The sequence below is a fragment of the Stenella coeruleoalba genome (genome assembly GCF_951394435.1).
Source record: "Stenella coeruleoalba genome assembly, chromosome: 18".
NCBI lineage: Eukaryota > Metazoa > Chordata > Mammalia > Artiodactyla > Delphinidae > Stenella > Stenella coeruleoalba.
This window is the reverse complement of record NC_137164.1, coordinates 3,804,608-3,832,347: the sequence shown is the minus strand read 5'-3', so window position 1 is coordinate 3,832,347 and position 27,740 is coordinate 3,804,608. Positions and strand designations below refer to the sequence as shown.

Below are 27,740 nucleotides of genomic sequence, written 5' to 3'. Positions count from 1 at the left end.
ACTTCATTAGAATAAGATCATTGAATTGAACATAGAAGTTAAAAACCTTCTACCAACGTGGGCACGTTTGTCATCCATCTGATATTTATTGCGTACCAGGTATTCTGTTAGGTATTGAAAGAGATGCAAAAGGTGAAAAAGACCTGTTTCCATTTTCCAAGTAAATCCAGCTGTAGGCAACTGTCAAGTGTTGGCTGAAAGATATATAGTTGGGAGCTGTTATTGAAGACTCTGGTATATATACTGTAACCTAAGAGAAACTAAAAATAAAATAAAATGAGAAGAGAATCCTTCAGACCAATTATACTTAAGGGATGTTCCTTAAGGGGGTAGGAAATAGTGGTAAAGAAACAGTTAAGAGAAATAGGCGAGAATTACGTTTCAGAAGCAAAAGACAGAATTTCTAGAAGCCTCAGGGTCAAGTCCTGCCAGGAGATCAACCACCATGAAGGCGAAGAAGAGGCTATTGCCTCAGGGAGGGAGGGGGCGGAAACGGTATTGATAATATCCAACAGGAAAAGAGCTAAGGTTTGCATAAAAAACCCAAACTGAGCCTAAAATAATAGTCCTTCCTCAAGAGCGCTTTCTTCATCTGCCACGGAGCCTCAAGCAAGTGTGAACAGAGCTGTGATCAGACTACATCTCAGAAACTTTCTCAAAAGAAATGAATCCATGTCTTCAAGAGTCCTCCAGCCAAGAAACAGAGAGAGGAAACGGTGATTGCAACAAAAGTTATTCATACAGTGCTCTGCCCCGGGCAATTTCAACTTCCTGAAATCATGAAACCTTTCATTATCTTTAAAAATCATTTCAATGATATATTTGACAAATGAGAAAGCAAATTTAAGAGCAATAAAGAGACACGGGTCTCTGTCAGAAATGGGAAAGAAGATTAGGACAGCAACAAGAAGACAGTAAAAGAAATGATGGTCTGAAATGGTCTTCGAATAACACTTAATTACTCCTTTGCAGAAAGAAGTCCCCCTTATGGACGGAGCTTAAAAAGCTTGCTTCTTGGCACAGCCCTTGTGCAGTCATAGAGGAAAAAAATGCCATTTTAAGGGGAAAAAGAGAAAGGGAAGCTTCAGAAATAGTATTTTTTCATAAACTTAACATATGGGGAAAGTTGATCTATTCCAATAAACCTTCCATCTCTGAGAACGGCCCCCCGAACCCACACAGGCTGACACATCAGCTGGTTCAACAACGCAGCTCCTGCCCTTGTGTTGCCTGAACCTACTCAGCACGTCGACCCTCTAGAGTGGCAGCTTCCCGTGGCCTCTGTATTTGGCTGCTTTCCTTTTGTTTTTTAGCTTTTTCTGCACTCCCTCTTTAGGAAAAAAAAGAAGAAATTCTCCTTATCGTCCAGTTTCAGAAAATTTACACAAAGTATTTTAAAGTTCTTTACGGAAGTAAACTGTAGGGCTGCTAAACTCTCAGTCGGGGTATTGTTCTCAAATTTCAGATAAAGGATCTCACGGTAAAAAGCCATTTCACTTATTTTATTTTTTTATTGAAGTATAGTTGATTTACAATGTTGTGTTAGTTTCAGGTATACAGCAAAGTGATTCAGTTATACATACATATTTTTTTTCCGGATTCTTTTCCCCTATAGGTTATTACAAAATACTGAGTACAGTGTCCTATGCTACACAGTAGGTCCTTCTTGGTTATCTCTTTTATATATAGTAGTGTGTATATGTTGATCCTAAATTCCTCATTCATCCCTCCTGCACTGTTGGTGGGAATGTAGACTGGTGCAGCCACTATGGAGAACAGTATGGAGGTTCCTTAAAAAACTAAAAATAGAGCTACCCTAGGACCCAGCAGTCCCACTCCTGGGCATATACCTGGGGAAAACTCTAATTCAAAAAGAAACATGCACCCCAGTGTTCATAGCAGCACTATTTACAACATCCAAGACATGGAAGCAACCTAAGTGTCCACTGACAGACGAATGGATAAAGAAGACGTGGCACATACATACAATGGAATATTACTCAGCCATTAAAAAAGAATGAAATAATGCCATTTGCAGCAACATGGATGGACCTAGAGATTATCAAACTAAGCAAAGTAAGCCAAAGACAAATATGATATGATTTCGCTTGTATGTGGAATCTAAAAAGAAAAATGATACAAATGAACTTATATACAAAACAGAAATAGACCCACAGACATAGAAAACAAACTTACGGTTACCAAAGGGGAAAGGGGAGGGGGCAGCAGATCTAAACAGACATTTCTACAAAGAAGACATACAGATGGCCAAAGGCACATGAAAAGATGCTCAACAAAGCCATTTCATTTTTATAAAGAGAAAAGGGGACTGAATTATTCAACCCACCTTCCTAGAGGCATCACTGTACCTAGCTAATGTGTGCTACCTTTGGTGAGTGGAAGGCCATTTAAGGCACCTTGTAAATGTTGTGTTCCCTGGGGGCCGTTCTCTTCGTCTCTCTGCCTACTCACGATGGGCAACGCCACCCCCTCCCATGACCATCACCCACATGGTGGTTAATTTCCAAGCCAGCGTATTGAAAGGAACGTTTAAGGGTATTCACTGCAGAAGCAGCAACAGAAGCATTTACTCAAAAGCATTCTACTGAGATCAAAAAACATATTGATATGCTTATCATTAAAAGAAAAACCAAGCCATAAAACCAACCTGGCACCCTCAAAAGCTAACCCAAAGCTTAACAGGAAGAGTAATTAGAAGCTCCATAGCCCGCAGGTTCCCACCTCCGGTGCTAAAGGAAATACCTATTGTACTTAAATTTGCAGCCTCCTCTCGTCTGAATTTATTATTAATGCAAGTTGGATTGAGGAAAGAACTTTTTCCTTATGCTCTCATGTCATATTTTTAAATATAAACTTTTTTTTTTTTTGCGGTATGCGGGCCTCTCACTGTCGCGGCCTCTCCCGTTGCGGAGCACAGGCTCCGGACGCGCAGGCTCAGCGGCCATGGCTCATGGGCCCAGCCGCTCCACGGCATGTGGGATCTTCCCGGACCGGGGCACGAACCCGCGTCCCCTGCATCGGCAGGCGGACTCTCAACCACTGCGCCACCAGGGAAGCCCTAAATGTAAACTTTTAATCGAAGTGGAATATGTACACGACAAAGTGCACGGATGACGTGTGTACATCGCAAATTAGTTTTCAGTTTTGCAAAATGAATTCTGTGGACACAGCGTTCAGATGAAACGCCCCAGGAACTCAGCAGAAAACTCCTCAGGCCTCTCCCATGTCTCCCTCCCCCTCCACCCAGGCATAACCCCTGCCCTGACCTCTAACACCATAAATCAGTCTGGCCAGTTTCTGAACTTTCTACGAATGTGATCCCACAGCATGGATGTTTAGAGAGACCCCTCGGACGTTATGGAGAGTCAACTGGTCCACGGAAAAGTGTTCTGTCTGCTTGTGGACCGGGTGTTGTTCACGGCCTAAGCGGATGCCCCTCTCTTTGCAAATTCTGTAATGAATAACCAGTAATGGCGCGTCCGTAAAGCCTACGGAACGCTAATAAGGACCTGGCAAATGGAAGCCTCATCGTGCTTTCCTCATCATCTTCCACTTTCATGGCAGTAAATCTCTGACGGTCCCTCCGGAGAAGGCCCTGAGTTCTCGGGACGTTTTTCCTACACGCCGCTCAGCGGCCACCAGATGGTACAGAGATGCTCCGGGCTGCTGCTTGGCACGGAGCCCTCACATGCCCGGGAGGCGCTCTGCCCACCAGGTCAAGCCCTCAGGGCCTCCCCTCCCCCGCTGTCGGCACCCAGCGCGCGTGGGGCGCGTAAGGCCACGCGTGGCACCAGCGGCGCGTCACACCCTAGTGTGGATTTAGTGACTTGTTCACAAAAGGCAGGCTGTGCTCGCAGACGTGACCAAAGATAGGGAGGCCAAAGGGCGGGCAACGCACGACAGACCCTGGATGGAAAGTAGGGGCGCAGAATGCCCTTCTGTTAGAAAAAACACACCAAGCACATGTACCAAATCCAGCAAGCGCCCAAAGCCACCGCGTCTGCTTTGAGGGTCCCCCAGAAGGAGAGCTAACTGAGACTTACGACCTCATCCCAGCAGCAGTTTAATCCACCGTCATCACCCTGACAGTCCAACTTCTTTGGGGTGTGGGACAGCGGTCCTTTTAGGTAATGTGGAAAACTTAACATTGTTGATTCATACAGGTCTATAAACACACAACCTAATCTAAGAGACGATATTCCATTACTTGTCAGTTTCAGAACTAGCTACTGGAATAGTCTTAGTGAAAAAACTTCCTTCAGATCAAATGCAACTTTAAAACAATGGAGTATCCGTAGAGATCCAGTAACGTGCTGCTCTGGGAGATTGCTTTTTTTTTTTTAATTTAATGTAATTAAAAAAATTTTATTGAAGGTAGAGTTGATTTACAGAGTTGTGTTAACTTGGAGATCGCTCTCTTAATTCAGACTTTCCCACGTGCTCTTTGGTAGGGTTTTATTCACTTTCTCTCTGGAATTTTGAACCTTCAATTCCCTTTGCTTTTCTTGAACAGAAATCCTTTCCTTCAATAGGAATCCTGGTTATTACAAGTGAATACTGGATTACTCAGGACAAGAGAGAGTTCTGTGAGTCTAGGTAAATAAACACACCATCAAGGAGTAGCGCATGGAAACAATCCCTGTGGCTGGGTAAGAGGCCAATTTTAAAAGAGGAAAAACGCCTCAACTCTGTAAACACCCTGATCAAATTCCCCTCCTATCAGGTTATGACGTTTTTTAATTCTAGGGGAAACAAGACTATAGAATTAATAAGAAGAAACTAGCATAGTCAGAATCAGGGGGCAGTAAGAATTCTCTGGGTTAGGATTGGTCTACTGAGGCCCTTGGTGACTCTCAGACCAGCTACCTCTATTCTGACCATGAGCTGGAAAGGCACAGCGACATCCCTGGGGACGATGACCAGACCTGACCGTCAGCCTTGACATTCCCCTCCTTAAGGAACAGGCCTCATCCAGGTGGAAGGATGCAAGGTGAGAGGGACAGGGTCGGGGAAACGCTACCATGTCCACTTTGAGAATCTTCCAGAACGAGAGCTAACTGAGATTTATGACCTCATCCCAGCAACAGACTCAAGGGAGGCCAGCGGGTGACAGCAGCCATGGCCGCAGGGAGACACAATTCCCCGAGGCTCCGACTCAGCCTGTTCATCCCACACGTCTGACTTTTCAGAGCGAGCAGGACCTTCTCAGGCCACAGTGACAGCAAAGACGAGGAAGGGAAAGTGGCAAACATCCACAGAGGGCTCGCCGTGGACCCAGCTCAGCCCATCAGGGCACAGGATCCCCGCGTCCCAGAGGAAGCCAGCCTGAAGCTCAGGCTGGAGCCAATGTTCTTCCTTCCTCCTGAGGGCAGAAGCAGGGGACTGTACTGGCCACAAGTCAACCAGTCCCTGGATGTAGGGGAGGAGGTGATGAGCGAGAGAACCAAACCCTGCAATGATTTCCTTCCTGACACTGTGCACCCGCCATCCTAACCCCTAAGGACAGAGATGCATTTGCTGAGTCCCTGAGCCGTGATGTGGAAGGGAGGGGAGACCCCTCCCCTTCAACCTGCCCTGGTCTGCGGGAGCCCCCGGGCACGACCCCCCAGAGACGGTGGCCCCAGGAGGCAGAGCAGACACCACTGCCCCTCGGCTAACCAATCGCCCACCAGCCACAATGCTGTGGGAGGTAAAAGAGACTGACATTGGGCCTGATGCATGAGCCTGGAGAACTGATCTCCTGCCCTTCTGGGCCCCTGGAAATCCCTTTCCCCTGGCAGGAAAGGCCGTGTGTGCAAAAGGGATAAAGTAACCAGAAGCGAAGGCTCCTTGGTCCAGTGGAGACAAGGGCCATTTTGAGCTGGGAAACAGATATCTCTTTAGAACGCACAACATTGAACGAGGTCCTACACGCGACAGCACGGGAACCACCTTGTGTTGGGTTGGCCAGAAGTTCGTTCGGGTGTTCCCGTAGATGGTGATGTTACGGAAGAACCCAAACGAACTTTCTGGCCAACCCAATAACACGCAGGCAAGCGTCCTGCCCACCGTGTCACTCGGGGTTTAACAAATAGGACTCGGCGATGATCGCTCGGCCCCCAAAACAGTTCATGAACATCAAGTGTCAAAAACCAACCCTGTGAGCATTTGATAGGTTTATGGTACCAAGGATGTTCTTACCCTGCTCAACTCCATTTTTCCCCTTCCTGTTTCTCAGGGACTCAGTTTTGTAAGGTAAGAGGGGCTGTGAAACAGGTTATTTATTTGGACACGCCGACAGGCTGTGTGGGACAGGCCACTGTGCTACTCAACTGAACCCCTGGAAATCCAATCTGTACTGATTTAAAAGAAGAGGAGGGGGCAGTCCAGGGACCTTCATCTTTTCAAATCGTTAAGATTTGATCTCCGCCGGCAAAGTCTCTCCAGTTCCACTTGGTTTGGCACTTGACGCTGTATTGAGAGCCTCCCTCCCACGAGAAGCGTAAGACCATCTTCTCCGTCATTATCTCATGGTTGCAGGACCATCGGACTGATCCCCAGTCAGGTTTTTGCGGCTCGGGCCCCTGCATTCCTGCCTGAGCCCTGCAGGAAACGGAGCCTCTGCAGCTGCCAGTGTTTATTTACACACATTCCTGCCTCAAATTGAATTAATGAGCATAATTTAACTCAGCCAATGCCCTCCCTGCACTCCTTCCTTCTCTGCCCCACACGTTCCCAGGAGATCTTACTGGGATGTACTCTGGTGGCCGGGACCTAACTGAGGGCTTCTTTCCCTTTTGTGTCCCATGAACTCCGAGGCTCTGGTTAAAATGCAGATTCTAGTCCAGCAGTTCCTGGCTGGGGCCTGAGAATCTGTATTTCTGACAAGACCGCTCTCCCTCCGGTGATGCTCAGGCTGCTGGCTGGGGGCTGCAGGGGTTACTGAAAAACTCACCTGTGTTGCATATAATACGAGATGTCCTCAATGAGTCACCGAAGGCAAACGGGACCCTGTGATCCGTCTAACAAATCCGATATAACGTTAGGTTTCTCAGAAGCACGTCCACAGGGGATCTGTTTCCCTCCTCTACCTTCTCCGTGTGTGCATAAATAACACAGAATGAGTCCTATTAAACCGCAAGGCGTTTTAACCCCTAAACAGTCATATGCCAATTCCAAAGCGTAGGAGTTAAAGAAGCTGGAGTAGGAATGCTGGGACCCTTAACTTTTACACAAAAAGCAAAAGGAACCCCGCATAAGAAACTTCAGCGTGGATGCGGTTAGATGCAGGAGGTCTGTTTATTGCACTGGGCAGACCTAGGAGGACTTTCCTGCATGCCATGTCACAGTCAGAGTGCAAGGAACTTTCTCTGAAGTCTGCAATGAAACCAGCAGATCTCCTGTGTAATTCACACACTGTCTACCTTTGCTCCTTACCCCTGGCAAAAATCCTTCCAAATTCTACCAAGTGTGGCAAAGGATTAAAACAGGGAGCGGGGAGAAAAACATTCCCCCTAAGACAAAAGAAAGTAAATTAATATATTTGAAAACCACTGTCAACGTGTTGGATTTTGTGCTTCCTGGATACAAATACATGTAATACCTCCAGCAATAAATATCGTTAACCTTGGACCCAAAACTGTTTGCCCAAATCCGCACGAACTCCGTATTTGGCTGCTTCGATAGAGAAAGGCTTTCAAGTCGAATTTTGCACAGAAAAGTAGAGTTGCGGAATTTTCTTTTGGAGGAAAGATTGAATTTATCATGAAACATATTGCATCGAGAAACTGGTAAAATGAACCACCTTTTTCCCCAAACCACAAAGACTGCAAATTCCTTTGCTGGAAAAGTTGGCTGCTCTGTTGAAAAGATTAACTTATCCTGAATAGCTTTTGAGGGGCACGCATGGGTAGATGAGATTGCATCTTCCATTAGGGGCACAGAACTTGTAACGATACTTAGTAACTCTTGGGAGAGAAAAATGGAAAAGATTCTTCCGGAAAATTTACATGAATTGATCTAAAGGTATTCTAGAAAGGTCCTCACGATGCCTAAATTCTGCTGCAAAGCCGAAATTCATCTCAAACCTTTCATTCCCACTTAAGGTCTCACTGTAAGGATTAAGAATAGGGGAGCAACTTCCCTTGGTTTTAGTAACTGAGTTGCTCAAGTTGAAACTACTACAGTGTTTTAATTAATAGGATGAAATAATGTTAATCGTATGTTTTCCCTTCTCTTTTTCTTTTTTTTGTTGCTCCTGACTTGACAGTATCCTAAAAAACAGAGAGATTACACTTTATAATCCGGTGGAACGTTTAGCTACTTCACACGGAGCAAGTTTGCCGAGAGGCAACCCTCCACAGATTAGCTGCTGGCTTTCCTTGAAGCAAAAGGAAAAGGAAATTTGTTCTTTAGACACTGACAGGTTATAGATAATTATATGTCTATACGTCGTTAACTTCTGATTTTACGATTACGTCCTTCTAGGGTCCTTAATGAGCAAGGCTACTTCCCAAGCAATGTCTGAGGGACCAAGGGGCTTACAGAATGGCTTCAGAATTCATGGCGACAGAGAATTTGGGTAGGAGACACCTTGGCAAAACTGTGATCTATAAACTAAAATTTAAACTTAAGCCACTACAGCAGTGTAGAGAAGTTCAGAAAGGCACCTGCTCTAAGAATCGTGAGAGGAGACATCCCACAGAAACTACTGCTGACTGGGACCCAGAGTCAGACGGAAGAACACGGGGCGACCATGACCGGACTTCAAAGGGAAAATCAAGAACTGGCCTGAAAGAAGGCGAGATGTTTATAAAACTAATGAATAGAAACAACTTTCTGTGAAACAAAGTAAAATGACAGAGAATTCACAAACAATGCAGCTTCAAACACATCACTTTATGAGATGTTCACTGCTTACAGTTTTGAGTTTCGGAAGCTCATTCCACCCTATTGGAAGCTTAGGGGATAAAGAGGGGTCCTCTGTGCCCCACCTGCCCCCAAACTGCAACTTTCTAAAATGCCAACTCCCAATCTTGGTAGTTACATAAATGATGCTGAGGACTAATTACTTTTCTTAAAAAAAAAAAAAAAAGTTTTTAGGAGAGAAAGTGGCCTGAAATGGCATCTAGTAGATGGCAACCCCTCACTAAGACCTACTCGCCAGAAGAAGGTTTTAAAAGGCTTGGATAGAATTCTCGTTCACGCCTTGTAAGAGAACACTACCTTCGTTAAATTATTCCACTAAAACTGAACCACTGTAAAAAGAAAGGATCAGTTTTTCTTTTAACAAAATGAACAAATCGCCAAGTAGACAGCTTTGTTAATTATCTAAAGTCACGTCTTCATTTTACGTTTCCGGTTCAAAACAAACTATTCCGGCATAATAAGCTCTTTTCCAAAATCGTGATCGTCTCAGATTGTTAAAATCTCATTTAGAATCAATAAGTTTATGTTGTAGAACATTATACTGTTTATATTATAGAACATTATATTGTTTATATTAGAGAACATTATAATGTTCTAATGCAATATTTAATTATTTTTGAACGGTGGAAGGAGGATTCCTTTTTTCTTTATAGCCTAGACAAGGCCCACTTTTTAATTCATTTAAAACGATTCGGTCATCAGAAAGTTAACAAAAAATAAAACTCCTATGCTATTTCCTTTTGTTTCTAAGAATTAATTTTCCCACATCGATCGTAAGAAGGTAAAATTCTGACTTATTACATTACAGGACCTTTATTTATGGTCAACCTCATTCTTTCCTGATGCCATGTCTCGGAAAATTTCTCAACAGCCCTGTAATTTCCTTCGGTGAAAATTTAAAACCCTCTCCTTCCAGTTTCATTGCCCCACCTGGCCTTCTCCATCACACTAAGACTTTTCATGTCCTTCCTGTATCAATCACTTTTCCCTCCGTCCTTCTCTTTTTCCCACCTCTGCTTCCTCTGGTTTTACTGGACACAGAATCACTTTACTTACCGGTTTTCTTGCCTTTCATGAAGATGCTGTACTGGGGACAAATTTCAAATCTTAAACTTTTTCTTTTCTTGTAATATCACTTTACTTGACACTAAAATTCTACGTCCCAACGAGGCTCTTGGTGTCAGATCCACTCCTGCTTTAAGTCACGAGCCTGGACTGCTTCCCCATCTAATTGAGTAAGGCACAAACCCCCAGAGAAGGTCTGTTTCTCCCATGAAATCATCTCAGATTTATCACAGGCCAGCTGCTAACGAAACTTTACCTAAGCTTGACATTTTCTTGACCAAAACCTCCTCTCCAACTACGTGCTTGTACTTTTTACTCCAAAAATACCAACCCCTTCAACATAATACTGAAAATGCTGTCCAATGATGTATTAGTCCAGGGAACTTACGTCTCTGCTAAAACTATCTGTGATCCACTAACTTCATCAGTTTTATCTCCCTTAATAAAACTGTTGGAAAATGATTAGCTTAGTACTTCCTTAAACTAGGTACTCAAAAATCCATCTCGATCTCACATTTGTCTTTTCTATAATATCACTTCCAAAACAATCATTTCCATTAGGTAATTAAACCTTATTATTAACCCTTTACAAATACCAACATCAACAGACAGGATACCGCATATATCACCCATGCAGCTAAAATAGTTCAACTAGGATTTTTAACTGGAAATGTTCTTAAATATTTTTTAACTGAAAATCCTTCTTCGGGTGGGAAGAACGCATGGTTCGTGCTACTGGTGTTTTGAGCACAGTTCAGAAAATGCTAAACTCATGAATTAATCAATCACTTCCACGTGCACATCCTGCGCTAGGCTATTCCCAAATGTTTGAGTATTTGTCATCTGCTTTTGTTAACAATTCAGCAAACAGATTTGAAGCACCTGTTACACCAAGCCAGCTCCGTTCTCCAATTCTACAGGAGAGGTGTTTAATTTTACTTTATTAATTCATTCATTTAAATATTTACTGAGTGCCAGAAAAGAGGAGGGGCAGGTACCGAGGATATACTGAAGAGCATTTACTTTCCTCATAAACTTACAATTTAGAGGAAGAAACTGATATTAGTTATGAAATCACATAAATATAAATTTTTGACGATTGTGATAAAAACCCAGAACATAAAATTTACCATCTTAAACCATTTAAGTTCAGCGTAAGCTATCTTTACGTTGCTGTGCAACAGATCTCTAAAATGTGTTCATCTTGCAAAACTGAAACTCTGTATCTGTTAAACACGAGCGGCTCGTTTCCCCTCCCCCCCAGCCCCTGCCGACCACCGTTCTATTTTCTGTTTCTGTGATTTTGACGACTCTCGGTCCCATACAGGGGAAACCATATGGCATTTGTCTTTTTGTGACTGCCTTCTTTCACTGAGCATAATGTCCTCAAGATTCATCCATACTGTAGCGTGTGACAAGATCGCTTTCTTTTTAGAGCCCGCATAACGTTCCATCGCCTGCATGGATCACGTTTTGTTTATCTGATCATCTGTCGACAGACAATTTGTTGTTTCGACCTCTTGGCTACTGTGAATCATGAAGCTATGAACAAAGGTGTACAAATAGCTCTTTGAGATCCTGCTTTCAGTTCTTTCGGGAATAAGAAGTGGAACTGCTCCATCCTATGGTATTTCTGCGTTTAATTTTTTGAGGAACCTCCATACTGTTTTCTGCAGCGTCCGCACCACTTTACATGCCCACCAACCGTGCACAAGGGTTCCGTTTTTCCACATTTTTGCCAACACTTGCTATTTTTGAGGTTTTTTAAATAGTGGCCATCCTAATATGTGTAAGGTATTATTCTCATACACAAATTTTTAATTGTGGTAAATGCAAGGGAGGAGAGGTAAACTGTCTTAAAAGAACACGCACTGTGAGGGTTTCACCTTGTCAGGGACACAAGGAAAGGTACCTGTAGGAAGTAATGACTCGCCTGAGGTCTGGAAACCAGGCGAGCCCTAGCTACGTAGAAGGCGGAGACCAGGGCATGCAGGAAGTGAGGGGAGCAGGTGCAAACGCATTGTGGGAGCCCAAGCAAGGCCTGCCAGGAAGTGAGGGAAGGCCAGCGCAGGTAGGGCAGGAGCAGGCTGAGGGCTGCACAGGGCTAGGGGCTTGGCAAGTGGCCTGGACCTTTACCCTGCGGGCAACGAGAAGCCAGGGGAACAACTCCATCAGAACTTATGTTTTGAAATACTTTGGCTGCAGTAGAACGATGGGTCCAGACAGACTGCACGCTAAGAAACTAGTCACGAGGCTACTGCAATAGTCCAGGCAAGAAATGCCATCGCACGCAACTAACTGGGCAGGACCAGAACTGGATGGAAGGAGACACAGGTAGGAGAAGGACAGGGTGTGGATTCAGCATAATGATGGGGGAAGGGGCCTGAAACTCCAGAAGGAGAAAAAGGGTGAAGTGTTCGCACAATCTTAGGAATTAAGAAATCCTACTTAGAAATTGCCACCTGTTGAACAAATTAACTACCTGTTCGACACAGACCTAGTTTACTTTTGGTGGCACATGTTACAATTGCTCAGCTGGTTGCAGCAGGTCGGAAAAGAAACCAGAGGCCCATGTCCTGACCTCTTCCCTCCCACATTCAGGAGGATGTGGCTGGGGAATTAGCCAATACTTTGGAAAAACTACCTGAAGTCAGACCCACGCTTCGTAAATCTTGCTTTATAAACTCTGCTTAAAGCAATTAATAAGCAGAGGTGAACAGCTCAGGGGTGCCCAGATTTTATTCTTTAGGGGAAAGCCTTGTGTAAGAGCCGAGACCCTTTTCACTGTAGGTGATGGAAATCAAAGTCAGCAACTCACACCCTGGTGCAGGGGAAGGTCCTGAGGCCAGGCTTCTCCCAAGCCCCAATCTTATCTGAGCCTGGGTTTCCCACCTCTTCATCTTGCCTGCACTAAATTTAGCTTTGGAGAGTGAATCTGCTGGTGAAGGGCGGGGCTGTCCAATACATTAGCCACTGTCTGCCCAGATGTGGCTACTGAGCGCTTGAAATTGATCAGGTCTGCCTTGGGATGCGCTGCAAATCCGATATACACACTGGATTGCAAAGATATAGTGCAACGATGTCAATTATCTCAGTAATTTCTTTTAATGTGGATTATATGTTGAAGTGATACTGTTTTGGAAATGTTGGGGTAACTATATTAATAAAACTAACTTAACCTGTTTCATTTTCCTTTTTTTAATGTGGCCACTAGAAAATTCAAAATTATGATGCATCTCCCATTATACGTCTGCTGCACAGTGCTGCTCAGGACCATGTGACTCTGAGCCATGTTGAATTGTTGGCTGCAGAGAGAAAGAAGGCCCTCCTAGAAAAACTTCAATTTCCCTCCATCTCTGTTTTAAACAATCAGTTCTACCCAAACATGTCTTCTTTTTCCTGGGGGGGTGGGGGCCGGCAGGGGAGGGGCATAGGAAGGCCACAAAAGGAGGTAAAGCCCCTTGGTAGCCTGACTTTCCGACCTGGAAGATGCACAGTAGGGAAAGTTCACCAGCTGCTTTTCTGCAACATAACCAATTTTCCAGAAGGGATAGGAGAGCTCTCACTACCTTAACTTGACCCAGCTGATTCTACCTCTTGTATCTGTAACTTAATGATTTCTTCATTCATTAGGACTCTTTTCAGAAGTAACAGAAATCCAACTTGAACTGTCTTCTGCAAAAAAGGGAGTATACTGACTTAGTGTATCTGAAAGCTCAGAGACAGCTCCAGCTTCAGGCAGAGCTGGATCCAGGCACATACTCAATGCCATCATCTCTCAGTTCAGCTTTCCTCTGTGCTCGATTCATCCCCAGCCAGGCACTCTCTTGGTGGTGGCCCCTTGCAGCTCCAGGCTGATGACATCCCTGATATATAACAAACCCAGCGGCAAGAGAGCTTTCCCCTTCCTCTATTAGTTTCTATTAAAAAAATCCTTGAATTGTCTCTAAGTGGCCTTGGTGGGTCATCATGCTGTCCCTGAAGCAACGGCCATGGTCCATGAGATGAAGCTGGTAGTTGACTAGTCCTGGGTGTCCGGTCCAGACCCAGAGGTAGAGCAGAGGTAGAACCAGCACTGTTTGAATGCACGTTCTGAAAAAGGGGACAGGACTGGGGGGCTGTGACCAGAAAAGGGGGAATTGGATGTAGGGCAGGTGATAGACAAGGAGATACCACTGCACCCACGTTGCTGCTGCTGGGCTGAGTGGGTGGGGTTGCCTTCACAGCACCCTGGGAAGGACGTGCACATCTAAATATGCCCTTCTTTCTGTTTCTATCCTTTATCAAAACTGGGGAACCCTCCTACACTGTTGGTGGAAATGTAAATTGGTGCAGCCACTACGGAAAACAGTATGGAGGTTCCTTAAGAAACAAAAATAGAGCTACTGCAATCCCACTCCTAGGCATATATCCAGAGAAAGCCATGATTTGTAAAAATACATGCACCCCATGTTCATAGCAGCACTATTCACAATAGCCAGGACATGGAAGCAACCTAAATGTCCACTGACAGATGAATGGATAAAGAAGATGTGGTACATATATACAGTGGAATACTACTCAGCCATAAAAAAGAACAAAACAATGCCATTTGCAGCAACATGGATGGACCTAGAGATTATTATACTAAGTGAAGTAAGTCAGACAGAGAAAGACAAATATCATATGATATCGCTTATATATGGAATCTAAAAAAGGATACAAATGAACTTATTTACGAAACAGAGATAGATTCACAGACATAGAAAACAAACTTATGGTTACCAAAGGGGGGTAGGGATAAATTAGGAAAAATAAATTAAAAAAATGTATATTAGTTTTTTTGTTTTTTTTTTGCGGTACACGGGCCTCTCACCGCCGCGGCCTCTCCCGCTGCGGAGCACAGGCTCCGGACACGCAGGCTCAGCAGCCATGACTCACGGGCCCAGCCGCTCCGCGGCATGTGGGATCCTCCCGGACCGGGGCACGAACCCGCGTCCCCTGCATCGGCAGGCGGACTCTCAACCACTGCGCCACCAGGGAAGCCCTGTATATTAGATTTTTAAAAAAGAACAAGGTTGGAGACAAAGGAGAACGGGGTGCCGGATTAAGGACGGATCTGCCTTTCTATCAAGTAAGACTCTGAAATCAATGGCCATCTCCTTATAAGAGACGCATTGTCCTGCACTAATGATTTGTGTTTACTTTTGTGTACATCTAAAATTTTCCATAATAAAATGTCTTAAAAATTTTTTAAAAAATAGGTTGCAATAATTTAAAAAATCTGTGAATGAATTCGCTGGTGGTCCAGTGGTTAAGACTCGGCGCTTTCACTGCTAGGGGCCCAGGGTTCGATCCCTGGTCGGGGAACTAAGATCCTGCAAGCCTCATGGTGTCGCCAAAAAAATTGAACAACAAAAAACAAACTTGTGAATGGAAGTGCACTATAGTTGCAGACACAGGTAACCTAGATTTCTCTTTTCCTGCCTTTAGCCAAAGCAATGCCAAAGACTTACGACAGCTGCTTAATCCGGTTCAAAAAGCATACGATTTCCTCACTGAACATTTGATATCTTGCAGTGCCAAAGGCAATGACAATACCTGAAGCTCTCACTTCCTTTAAGTCCTTCCACTATTCTGATGCTCCGGATGCTGTCGACAAGAGCTTTGCATCCTCATTTACACGAAATGGGGAAACCTGGGCACACGCTCCCTAACGTGCTATGATTCTATTTTCTCCCTTCTTAGTCTAACCTACCCTGTTATCATTTCCTGCACGAATCCTTTATCTAGTGGCCTTTATCGGACACCTCTCTATCTCTTACATAGAACAAAAATCAAGAACACGCATGTTTTTGGCGGAGTGTGAGGTGGGGCGAACTACAGCTCTGGTCACCAGACGAGGCATCTCCCTCCGCAGATGTCTGAGAAGTAAATCCCTGCAGAGAACCTCAACCCCAGGCCCCCCATGCACAATTCCACATGTTTGGAGAAAGGAAAAGTTCAAAACCACATCAAACATACTCTGCGACCACGGCGTATAAATGTTCCAAACAAACAAAATCAGCGTGTAACGTGTACTTCAATTTGCTGACAGATATTTAAAAAATTAACATCAGAATGAATGGCAAACACCAACACCACCACAAGACCTTTAACCCCAGAGAAAAATAACTCACAATCAAAGCCGCCTTGGCCTCGAATTAGCGCACAGCATCCTTGAAACGAGAGGCCAAGATAAAACAAACCGCCAAAATGGAGAGAACGGTGCAGAGGGTCGGAGGCAGAGCTAAGAAAATGAGGGCTTTCCGTAAAGCACTGAAAAAAAGGAACTCTACATTTATATTTGAAAAATTCTATTACACTGCAGGGCAAGTCACTTCAGATACAATTTAATAAAAGCAAAATTTTAAGAAGGAGTGACTGACATCTCTTTGACCCCTGGTTTGCACCAACCATCACCCTAGGTGCTGGCCATCATGACAAGGTGTGCGGGTTCGTAGTCTAGGGGACTTGGGAAGTCCCAGCTACTCCTCTCCCCAGCCTGACCGAGGTACTGGTTCTTTCTTTCGAAGCCCTCGTTTGCTCATACGGTTGTAGCGTCGATTGTCAGATGAGCTAATGCTTAACTCATTATATACGTAATTTCACAGGCAGAACATACGTATATGAACATATATTTTGTCTGGGACATAGTACTTTCTCAATAGACATCACCTACTATTACTTACATGCCTTATTTTCTTTCATGTCCTTATTAACTCCAAAGATAGATATTATCTACTACTTACACCTGACGAAACTAAGGTTCAGAAATAACACGATTATGGCTATTATGAACAACAGACTTAACTTGATAAATTTCTTAGGCACTAGGTTAATCTAGTTCAAATCCCACTTTCACCGTTAGGATTTGCAGTGAATAGGAAAGAAGTTTGAGTCGGGCCACGTTCACCCAGATCTGATTGATCCTGCGGACCTGCAGGAAGCAACCAGGAACCAGCGGCTGCCGGTCCCATCCCTGCCTGTAGGGAGAATCTGGAATCACTCTGAGGGGCGAACGATTTCATAGAACACACTTTCTTCCTTGTTTGGTAATCAGGAAGAGAAAAAAAGAAACAGCTTGGCATGACATGTAGCGACTACAAAAGCCACTTTCGGATGGAACTCTTGCCAGATACCTGAATTTTCTGATTTTCAGAGCCCAGATATCTATAGGCCTATATTTATATTGAGAACTCCACTGGATAGCCCTGATCATATGAATGTTTCTGATTTTTCTTTTCATTATCAATGAAGAACTTTTTGTTGTAGTTGTAATTTTTTTCTAGGGCTTAGTGTGGGGAGGCTTCAAGGGGGCAAAACGCATATGAACGCAGGGGCCCTGGACGTGGGCTAACGCGTATGAACGCAGGGGCCCTGGACGTGGGCAAACGCGTATGAACGCAGGGGCCCTGGATGTGGGCAAACGCGTATGAACGCAGGGGCCCTGGATGTGGGTGACAAGAGGTACAGACACGGAGAAACCCGGAAGTCCCTACCTTCTTAATTTTGTTCATATCGCTATTTTTTCAGATAATAATGTCATCCAGAAACACAGCATGTTCCTTTTTGTAAGTCAGTCTTATTATCACACACAATGCACAAGTTGAAAACCAAAATGCAAACTGGACTTCAGCCAGTAATCTGGCCATGATCCGCACACAAGAAAGTTATTTCAAACCAAGAGGCAAGTCTCGAGTGGTAGGACCTCCTACCTTACCAGGCTGGCCGCTTCTCACCCTAGCCGGGCCCCATGCTCCTGAAATACGTTCTTTGAGGAAAATAGGACCAACTCTATCCAATATTGCTGTATTAAAGATAATTCCAATGAATTTACGATATTCACATTAGGTGTTTCTGGGATGTTATCATCTAAAACACTCATAATTGCAACACTTGAGTAATTTGTTACCAAATCCTTAAATAAATCTACAAGCACCTAACTCTGAGTATAATATAACAGGCGATATTAAAGACTTAGGCCTGTTTTTTAAAAATCACCTATTTCCTTCGTTGCCCTTATACTTGTGAACGTAAGAGAAACATCCCCACATCCACAGGAGGCTGGAGAGTGTTTCCTGACACCTGCTTCTCACTGAGGCTAGGCCGCCCTGGCAGGACGCTCCTGGGAGGGCCCTCTCGGGGGGTAGCCTTCGAGGCCGGTGGCATCCGCTATCTGGACAACTGTGTAAGAGACTTTGCCTGTTTTTGCTGTTTCTATCAGTTCTTTCGTGGCGGCAGTCGGATTCTGGAGCTAGTGTCCCTCGTTGTGGTGAACGACAACCCCAGGCAACTTTACCCGCTGCGCATGACAGGTCACGTCTCTGATGGGTTTCTTTCAGGAGCGAACATGCTTCTTTGCCAGAAACCCCCAGCGAATGTCTCCTCGCGTCTCCTTCAGGGTTTTGAACCACCCATGACAGCATGGGGCTGGGATCAAGCTCCCTGCTGCACTTAGGGGTGGAAAGGGCTCCCTGAGCACTTGGGTGCTTGCACAGGAGCTGGAATGGGGTACAAACTGGGCCCCTCACCAAAGGGGGAAGCAGGATGGGTACTGGGGACAAATGACCATGTCCCACGCCACGAATGTTAATCTGAGGACAGGTCCTCTCCTGGCCCTCCGGCTGGCCTCTGGCCAACACAGATGTTCTGGAATGTTCCGAGCAGAGATGGCCCTTACCCCTGCTTCTCGGCTTACTTCCTAGAGTACATGCAACCTGGAAACAAAAACGCTCTTTTTATATTTATATGGAAAATACCCAGGCCTGAGATTTTGCTCAGCTGCAAAGCCCAGGAGAAAGCCAGCACGTAGGGAAGATGAGTAATTAATCTCTTTGATCCAAGGGCGGCACCGTGACAACCAGCCCTCGTCCTGCCCACTTTTAGTCCATTGGGATTTGCACTATGTATACAAAGTGTGTATATAAAACTCAAAAGTAAACTCAGTCCTGGATTTAGGATTAAAAAAAAAAAGGCTGCCCTATGTCAGAAGCTGGCTGGAGCCTGGAGCGTGGCACTGCAGACAGAGTTAGCAGTCTGTAGGCTTTGAAGTGAAAGGTTTTCCCCCTCTTTTACTAGCCATGAAAAGAACTTTAAAAGAAAAGCATCGGAGTGGGTGAGGAGTATTTTTCCATGGCGAAGGATGTAACGCCCTCGGGTATAATCCTCTATTTAGAAAGCCGGGGCCTTACAGCTGACACCACACCACCTGCCGGCCCTCACAGACCCACTGCTCAGAGGAACAGGGCCCTGGTGGACATTTAGAGATGCTGTCTTCTCCTGGAACCCCCAGCACTGGCTTGAACATTGTCATGGGGTCATATTTTAGGTGTTGTGAGCAGGGGCTCTCTAACTTTAAATGGAAGAATAGTCAGAAGACTTATCAAAATTCAGAGGCTGGGGCTCCAGGTGCAGGGATTCTGACTGTGTGTGTGTGTGAGTGTGTGTGTATGTGTGTGTTTCAAGTACATTTTTTTTTTTGGTGGGGAAGCAGGTTGTCATTTTACGAATCAGCCCAGGTGATTCAGAGGTAGGTGGTCAGTGGACCCTACTAAGAAACTTCACATCAAGAACCTGTAAAATGTTAAAAATAAAACAAACAACAACAACAAAACAAAATCAAAAAGAACCTATAAAATGTTGAAATTCTTTAGCCAAAAGAAATGGGAGTTTAAGTCCCAATATTCCTATTTACAAAGTCTCAAGAAAATAATTAATCACTGCAAGATAAAGAAGAACAGACATGTCTTACTATTCCCACAGGTACTCCTATTATATCTCCACCATAGTCCTCTGAGGTAATTAGGTCGGGTAACAGTATTCTGACTTTGCTGATAAGGAAATTAAAGCAGGTTAAGTGATTACCACAGGCTCCAAAGCTAGTTGGGGCAAGTCTCTTGACTTTTAAACAAAGGTCAAATAAGAGGCACACCCTCAGAGACCCCCAGAGTAGTAAGCCTTGAGAACTACATGAAGAAAATAAAAGCCCATTTCCTGATCCAGGTGTAGATCAAGTTTTCTTACCTCTCTAATTCAAAACCCGACTTCAGCAGGCAACTCTGCGCTAAAGAACGTTGATAGTTTTCCACCCACCGGCCTTGGCTACGGGGACCCATCATGGAGAAGCTTACATAACCCATGGTGATGATACTGGCAGAAAGGAAAACACACGGTCCCGTATGGAAAAACCTCATCACATATTTTTCCCCAGCTGAGGGCTGTGGCATCACCCAGGACAGACACAACCAGAGTTTCTAAGTTTCTAATTCACTTTAGGTGAATTCACTGTGGGCCTAGAAAAATGGAAAAACAGGGTGCCCCCTGAAGGTCCCACAAATGCTGACTGTTCTCAGGAGAGGAAGGATACAGAGGACTCTTTTATTTTATTTTTTAAATTAATTAATTAATTTGTCTTTATTTTTGGCTGTGTTGGGTCTTCGTTGCTGCCCGTGGGCTTCTCATTGCGGTGGCTTCTCTTGTTGTGGAGCACGGGCTCTAGGCATGCGGGCTTCAGTAGTTGTGGCTCGCGGGCTCAGTAGTTGTGGCTCACGGGATCTAGCGCTCAGGCTCAGTAGTTGTGGTGCACACGCTTAGTTGCTCCATGGCATGTGGGATCTTCCCGGACCAGGGCTCGAACCCATGTCCCCTGCATTGGCAGGTGGATTCTTAACCACTGTACCACCAGGGAAGCCCCAGAGGACTCTTGATTTGAGAAATTTCCACTGAGACTTTGTGACTCACTGGTTGGCTTTCACGGACCACACTGTGAGGTGCTTCAGGGAAGATGAAGATGCTTTGATGGTGGAAAATCCCCCCCACACTACAGCCCTCCCTCCCTTTGCACTCAGGGCAAAACCTGCCTTTTCCTCATGAGAAAAACTCCACATATCGTGGACAAGACAAAGAAATAGTCAATTGAATTGGTTTAGGAAACCCCAGCAGAAATGATGTATCTTTTCAACAGTTTAGGATGCTACGAAGAGACAGAACATTTTGTGTGAGGTCTATCTCCGGCTCCTAAGTGAGAAATGCCGTTTGCCACCAGACACTAGTTTAATTCCACAGCTCAAAAGAATCATGTTCCTTTGCCAAAACCCTACTGCTTCATGAACGACAAGAAAATGGCTTATAAAAGTCACTAGAAACATTCTTATAATAATAACAACACTAAGTTTTTAAAAGCAGCCTTTTTCCAGAATACCATCACTCCTAAGCATACACCAACCGTCGTCGTCAGCTTGGGCTGCTGAAACAGCATACCACAAAGTGGGTGGCTTTATCAACAGCAGAAATTTATTTCTCCCAGTTTTGGAGGCTGGATGTCTGAGATCAGGGTGCCAGCCTGCCTGGGTTCTGGTGAAGACCCTCTTCTGGGTTGCAGACGTGTAAACTTCTTGCATCTTTTTTTTTTTTCCTGCTGTTTCTGTCAAGCGTTTTTTAAAACTTGAAGCCTAGCTGCATTACAATACCGTGTTAGTTTCAGGTGTACAGCAAAGTGATTCAGTTACAGGTATGCACACGTACATATATTTTCAGATTCTTGTATCTTCACGCCGCAGAGAACGAGTGAACTGGCTCTCGGGCCTCTTCTCCTCAGATCACTAATCCCTCCCAAAGGCCCTACCTCCATGTTGGAGGCTGAGGTCAGGGCTTCAACATGAAGTCGAGGGGAACACAGGCATTTAGTCCACAGCACCAGCCTGGAACGAAAGGGATGTACGTGGCTCGGCCCTATTTTCAACTTCCCCCAAAGGAGCTGCCTCCTGCCACTGACGGCCCCTCTTTCTTTATGACAGTACATCACCCCTCTGGAGACAGCAGAAAGCCTGTCTGAGACTTCAGGCTTGTTTAGCCACTCTCCACCCAAGTGATTCTTCATAAGTGTTAAAAAAAAAAAAAAAAAAAAGACTTCCCTACCACTTTTCAGAGAATGATGGCGGCAGACACCGGGTGAAGGAGCATTAAAGTTGGCCTTGACATTGTTTTCTGACACCCTGTCTCCACTGAGAGCTCCATCCTGGAGCAAGATGAGAGAAAAGAAAGAGCTCTTTCAACACAGACAGCGGATTACCCATCCGGCCGCCCCGGAATGCGAAAATTACAGTAATATCTCCTTCCATGTCTAATGAGAACCTCGGTCTCAGCCAGCGATGGCTGATTTCAAAACGACATCATCTGCCTCATGGAAACAGACCAACCAACCAAAACGCTGAAACGACGTGGTTTATGTTAAAAAAAAAAAATTTTATACCCAAGTGAAATGTGATTTAATATTACAGTTTCTTTGCTGTTGGATGGTAGGAACAGCTCATTTGGTTTTTTCGGGAAGTCCCCAGCTATGGAAATTTCATCATTTATGCTGAGCCTTCAAACCACAAGGCATGCAACCCGGACACTGAAAACGTGGCGTGTCAGTGACTACATGGTAAATGGTCCCTTCATACTTCAAAAGTCAACCTCCTGATGGGCTGGTGACCATCGTAATGTCTGAACTGGAGTCCCTGGTGCCGGCGTACACAGAGGGGTCACTAGAGCATCCCTCCGTGGACGGCACTGGGAGGGGCTGTCAAAGGAGTGGGCTTTGTCGCCAGTCACCTGTCAGCTGACTCCAGCCTATCGGCTGTCACTCTTCTCTAATTTCAGAAACTGTCCACAGCAGTCGGTGCCTTTCATTGTCCTGCACCACAAAATCCCCCAAATGAAATATTCATCGGCCACATCCATCCTTAACCAAAAGGAAAGACCATGAAGCAGGTATTCTAGGCACCAAACCTTACCAAGTGATCGTGACTGTGGATACCTTTCTTGCTTTAAAACAGAACCGATTCAAGTGAACCAAGTATCTTTGCTGGGAAATGCTTGTTTTGCCACAAAACGATCTTCTTGATTCATTCAGGGCTCTGTAATTTCCTCCATCGCTTGTATTTGGAAAGGAATTGAAAAGTGTGTTATGTGTTTGTCCTCATGCCTTAGAGAAGGCAACGATGCATTTGGGGACACACAAGCCACCCCTGTAGGACACATCTGTCTGCTCAGCACCCACACTCAGAGGAGGTCCCAGACACCCTGGGGTACATCGGTGGATTCACCAAGTAAAAAAGGCAAGCAGCCCACCCAGCATGACCTCACGTGGAACAGCTGCTGGGCACGTATCTAGACTTGGGGAGGCCCAGAGTTTGGGCTCATTTCTGCAGAGTAAGTGAGGCAAAGATGGTGGCCTGATGTACCATGCACAGGCCTGCCCCTAAACTATGTAGTCCTGGGGCAGGAACCAGCAGAAGCCCCCAACCCACAGTCCTTCTCTTCCCACGCTTGGTTCTGACTCACGGTACAAGCGTCCTCATGCAAACGTGGGTGGGTGTCCCAGAGCAATCCTCCAGTGGACCCAGCACACATCACCCCCCTACAAAGTAAGCTGTCCTTGGGCCCAAGGGTGCGCTCCGGGCCTGGATCCGGGGAGAGAACCAGGCAGGCCTGGCGAGTAGGCTTCTGGCCATTTGGAAGACTTGGGGTCCTGAGAACCCGGGGAATGCACTAGAGTCGGGATGCTGCCCTCGCCCCACGACCGCCTGCCCTGTGAAAAGGGACACGCCCAGCCAGGGACGGCCAGCGCAGAGATCTCCAAAGGAGTTCAAATGTAAAGAAAAAAGAAAATGCAACGTCTTCATAAACATTCTGTGTCCCTTACTACCAATCACATATTCTTCTGTAAACCCTGAAAAATTTCCCTGTAAAACAAAATTTACAGCTTCATTTGTCAACTGAGGGCATTTGGAACCCAGGGCTTTCAAGGTCCTCTTCAGACCCAATCCTGTGGGATCCTAAGACCCAGGGTGTCAGTGGTGATGGGTCCATCTCAAACACTGGACAAAGATAATATAAAAGACGAAAAAAATAAAATCTAAAGGATTTTAGATTTTAGCGTAAAGGTCTTCAATCTCAGCCTCTCCAGTTAAGAGATGAACAGTGAGATATTCTGCTTAATTAATGATCTGGTTAGTAGAGTGGTTAGATCTATCCTTCACAGGTGACTAATTATCACCTAATCGAAGTATAACACCCAACATGGAAACTACAATCAGCGTAATCATGGGGTTATGAATGACCCAAAACATCTCCAGTTTTCCAAGTCCGTGAACTGTACACATGAGACCTGTAATTAACACGCAATTCATTAAGGAAATGGGGACACCGGTAGGTCATTAAGTCCACAGTTTATGTAACAGTTATAATTTCCAAGGCTATTTCTGTGGCCTGGACAACCTCTTCCAGGAGCTTTGATTTGGTTTGTTTCCCACCTGATACATTTTGACGGAAGCTGGCAACACCAACCTGTCCAGAGACACGGAAAGCCCACAGTTAATAGCACTGACCTGCCCTTTCATATCTGGAGCGATGGGAATGGTGGGCCAGATGGTTGAGTAGATGCCAAAAAACACCAACCAGATGAGCATGCTTCCCCAGACGGCCAGGTGACTGAACTACAGGAGAAAACAGACACTCAGGCAGGGTTCTCTGCTGAGCCAGTAGCCACCTGCACCAGCCGCGGCAGCAGCCCTGGGTCCACGCCACCTTTCTTTATGGAAAGATTTCTACTAGACACCGGTTGAGAGTTTAAGTGACTAGTGGCCCCAAACTATCCTGAAGAGGAACGTGCTTTTTCCACCACAGCTGACCATCCTGTAGACCCATCCTACAGTGCTACCAGGCTCCTTTCTGTCCCTCGCCAGTGTTCACTCCACTTTGGAGCGGAATAAATAAGGTATCATTGCTCTGGTAAGAGGGCGTGGGACAGACAAAACGAACAAGATGGGTTTATTTATTATTTTGAGACACTGACTGTTCATTTTCCAAAGAACTTTTAAAAAATGTGGAATGGATATATCCCTTAGCGATAACACTCTAAGCATCTACTGAGTTGCGAATTTCTTCTCTGTCCTCTTGCTAGGTCGATCCTTGACTTCTTTTCAGCCACACTCCATGATCTAATCCAGCAGGAGCCTCTGCCAGCTGCCAGCTGCTCGCCACCTCCTCACGTCCCAGGCTAAGCCACTAGCCCCTCTCACCTGGATTCATTGCCTCTGTCTCTCAACGAATTCTCTGCTTCCACATTCACCTCCCACCCCACCCCCAATTAATGAGCACAGAATCAGAAGCCTATTTAAACAGCAGAGACGAACGTGAAACATTGGCCATAATCCTCAAGAGTTGGAAATCACCAAAATGTCCAAAACTGGGGACTGATTCAATAAGGGATGGGATATTGATAAAACTCAATACTCTTTAACCATGAACTATGACCTTGTAGAAGTACATATATATATATATATTTTTTAAATTTATTTATTTTTGGCTGCGTTGGGTCTTTGTTCCTGCGTGCAGGCTTTCTCTAGTTGCGGCGAGCAGGGGCTACTCTTCATTGTGGTGCGGTGGCTTCTCTTGTGGAGCACGGGCTCTAGGCGTGTGGGCTTCAGTAGTTACGGCGCACGGGCTCAGTAGTTGTGGCGCATGGGCTTAGTTGCTCCGCAGCATGTGGGATCCTCCCAGACTAGGGATCGAACCTATGTTCCCTGCACTGGCAGGCAGATTCTTAACCACTGCGCCAAAAGGGAAGCCCAGACTCTGTGTTTTGTAATACGTTGTCTTATTAAAAATATACACAGAGAACAAAGTCTGGAAGGTTGTACAGGAAATATTAACAGTAACTATATCTTGGTGGTAAAATTATGGAAATTAAAAATTCCTCTTTCTGTCCTTCTGTATTTTCTTTGTGTGATTTTTTTTTTTTTAATACAATGCACATATACACTGGAAAGGAGCTGACTGTTAACAGCTTAGAACTGTATTAAGTGCTCAGCAAACGAATCATCAGGGAAGTCTGGATGGCAACTGTGCCCTGATAAAGATCAAACCACAATTTTTACATGCAAAATTTAAAATAAGGCAGCTAGATATTGTTTACTGTTTTCCTGGGGCTTAAAAAGATACTACACCATAAAAAAATATCTATAGTGGATAGAGAAATAATTCTAGAGAAAACTTACTTTTGTCCAAGCTGTAGTCTCCAAACCGGCTTTCAGGCAAACAGTAACGACGACATACTGTGAAAGCAAGAGGAATTTGGGAAATGCGTTATCCTCACTTATTTTCACTTTCCAGTAGAAATCCCAAATCCTCCCCAGAGGCAGTTTCTCCGTGGCGTCTGGACTTTGAAAGTGCTATCTTGGTAGCTAATTCTCTGGGGGTCAGTTTTAGGAAAATTACAGGCAGGTTCTTATAAGAAAAGCCCTCATTTTAGTGATTGACTTCTCACAAGTAATAGTTACTTTGCCCTTTTCTTAGCTTGGAAGATTTGGGAGAAATCGCCTTCCCTTGGTGTTGGTTTTGTTTTTCTCCCCCCCCCCCCCAAGTACATGTGAAACGGTCATCTGAAGAATGGGGGAATCTGCTGATCCCCTGTCCAGAAATCTTAACTCTGCATAATCTTCACTCAGATACGAGGTAAGCATTTCACAAGCACTCTGAGCTCTACGTGTTGCCAAATCTTGGCTCCCTGTACACCGATGGCGAACAGAAATACGGACACAGAGTAGGAAATAGAAAAGAGTAGCTTCATTCCTTTTGCCAGCAAGATAAGGAATCTATAATATATAGTTTAAAGATGTGAAATAAGTCTAAGTCATAATGACAAAGGCTTTATATAGAGGGAGAGGTGAAACCCACACATGCCATCTAAGAAAGATTCAATAAACAGGTAAACTTACCGTATAAACGATATTTCCAACAAATAAATAGTCTGTGGCATGACCGTTGGCCAGCACAGTATCTGAAAAACAAAGAGGTTACAATTACCCTCCAGAGCAGAGCACTGCAACCTATTTTATTCAGAAGGTAAAAACAGAACTTTAGAGACATTGATCAAAATGTAAGGGAATTTCGAAAATTGCATTGTCTGTGATTCTAATGCCTCCTTTTTCTAACTCTGCATTTTTTCACCTTATATTTTTGCCAAGTGAAGCAAACAAACAAAACCAGGTTTCCAACAAACCGAACAACCAAACCCTCGATCTGTGTGGAAATTTACATTTTCATACAGATTCAAATCTCCCTTTTGTCAGTTAGAAAAAGGAACAGTATAAAAACGTATTAATCTATCTTTGTGGGTGCTAGTATTAGACCTTTTCCACGTGTTCATTTACTAGTCGTCTTTCATTTTTGCTAAATTGGAATTACAGGCCAACAGCAGAAGATAGCTACATGATACAAAGTGAGTTCATGATTACTGAACTCAGAGAATTGAAAAGAGTATTCACTACTTGTGTTCTCTGTCAACTTCTGCGTGAACTTCTGGAGTCTATAGACGGCTGGATGCAAACAACCCAGTGAGAGATGCCTAGACGATACAACTAGGATTCCGAAGTTTTAATTTTATAGCTTTCCGATTTTTTCTTCGTAAGGATGACTATGACAGCGTACGTAACAATCACTAAGGCAGAACTCTAAGAGAATTGTCTAGTTTGGGTCCGCTAGCCTGCTGTGAAAAGTCTGGTCTGTACCCTGAGGGGTCAAAGCCTGTTTTAAGATCAGAAATAGTTTCTTTGGGTGACACTGCCGATCCCCTTTTATTCTCTTTTATGCTCATCTGTGGCCTACAGGCCAAGTGTATAGGGATTTTTCTGTTCAAATTTCCAACCCAGTAGCTGTTGTACACACATATTTGGGCTCAC

General features: G+C 44.7%; 1 protein-coding gene across 1 annotated transcript in view; it reads right to left on the bottom strand.

Moving 5' to 3' along the window:
* The window catches only part of ATP8A2 (ATPase phospholipid transporting 8A2), a 438,273-nt gene that overhangs the window by 102,444 nt on the left and 308,089 nt on the right, over positions 1–27,740 (bottom strand). Inside the window, exons 31-33 of the mRNA XM_079903371.1 lie at positions 26,778–26,839; positions 26,058–26,114; positions 24,387–24,494 (exon numbers count right to left, since the gene is read on the bottom strand). Of these exons, the coding sequence (XP_079759497.1) occupies positions 24,387–24,494; positions 26,058–26,114; positions 26,778–26,839 (227 nt within the window). The remainder of the gene's footprint in view (positions 1–24,386; positions 24,495–26,057; positions 26,115–26,777; positions 26,840–27,740) is intronic.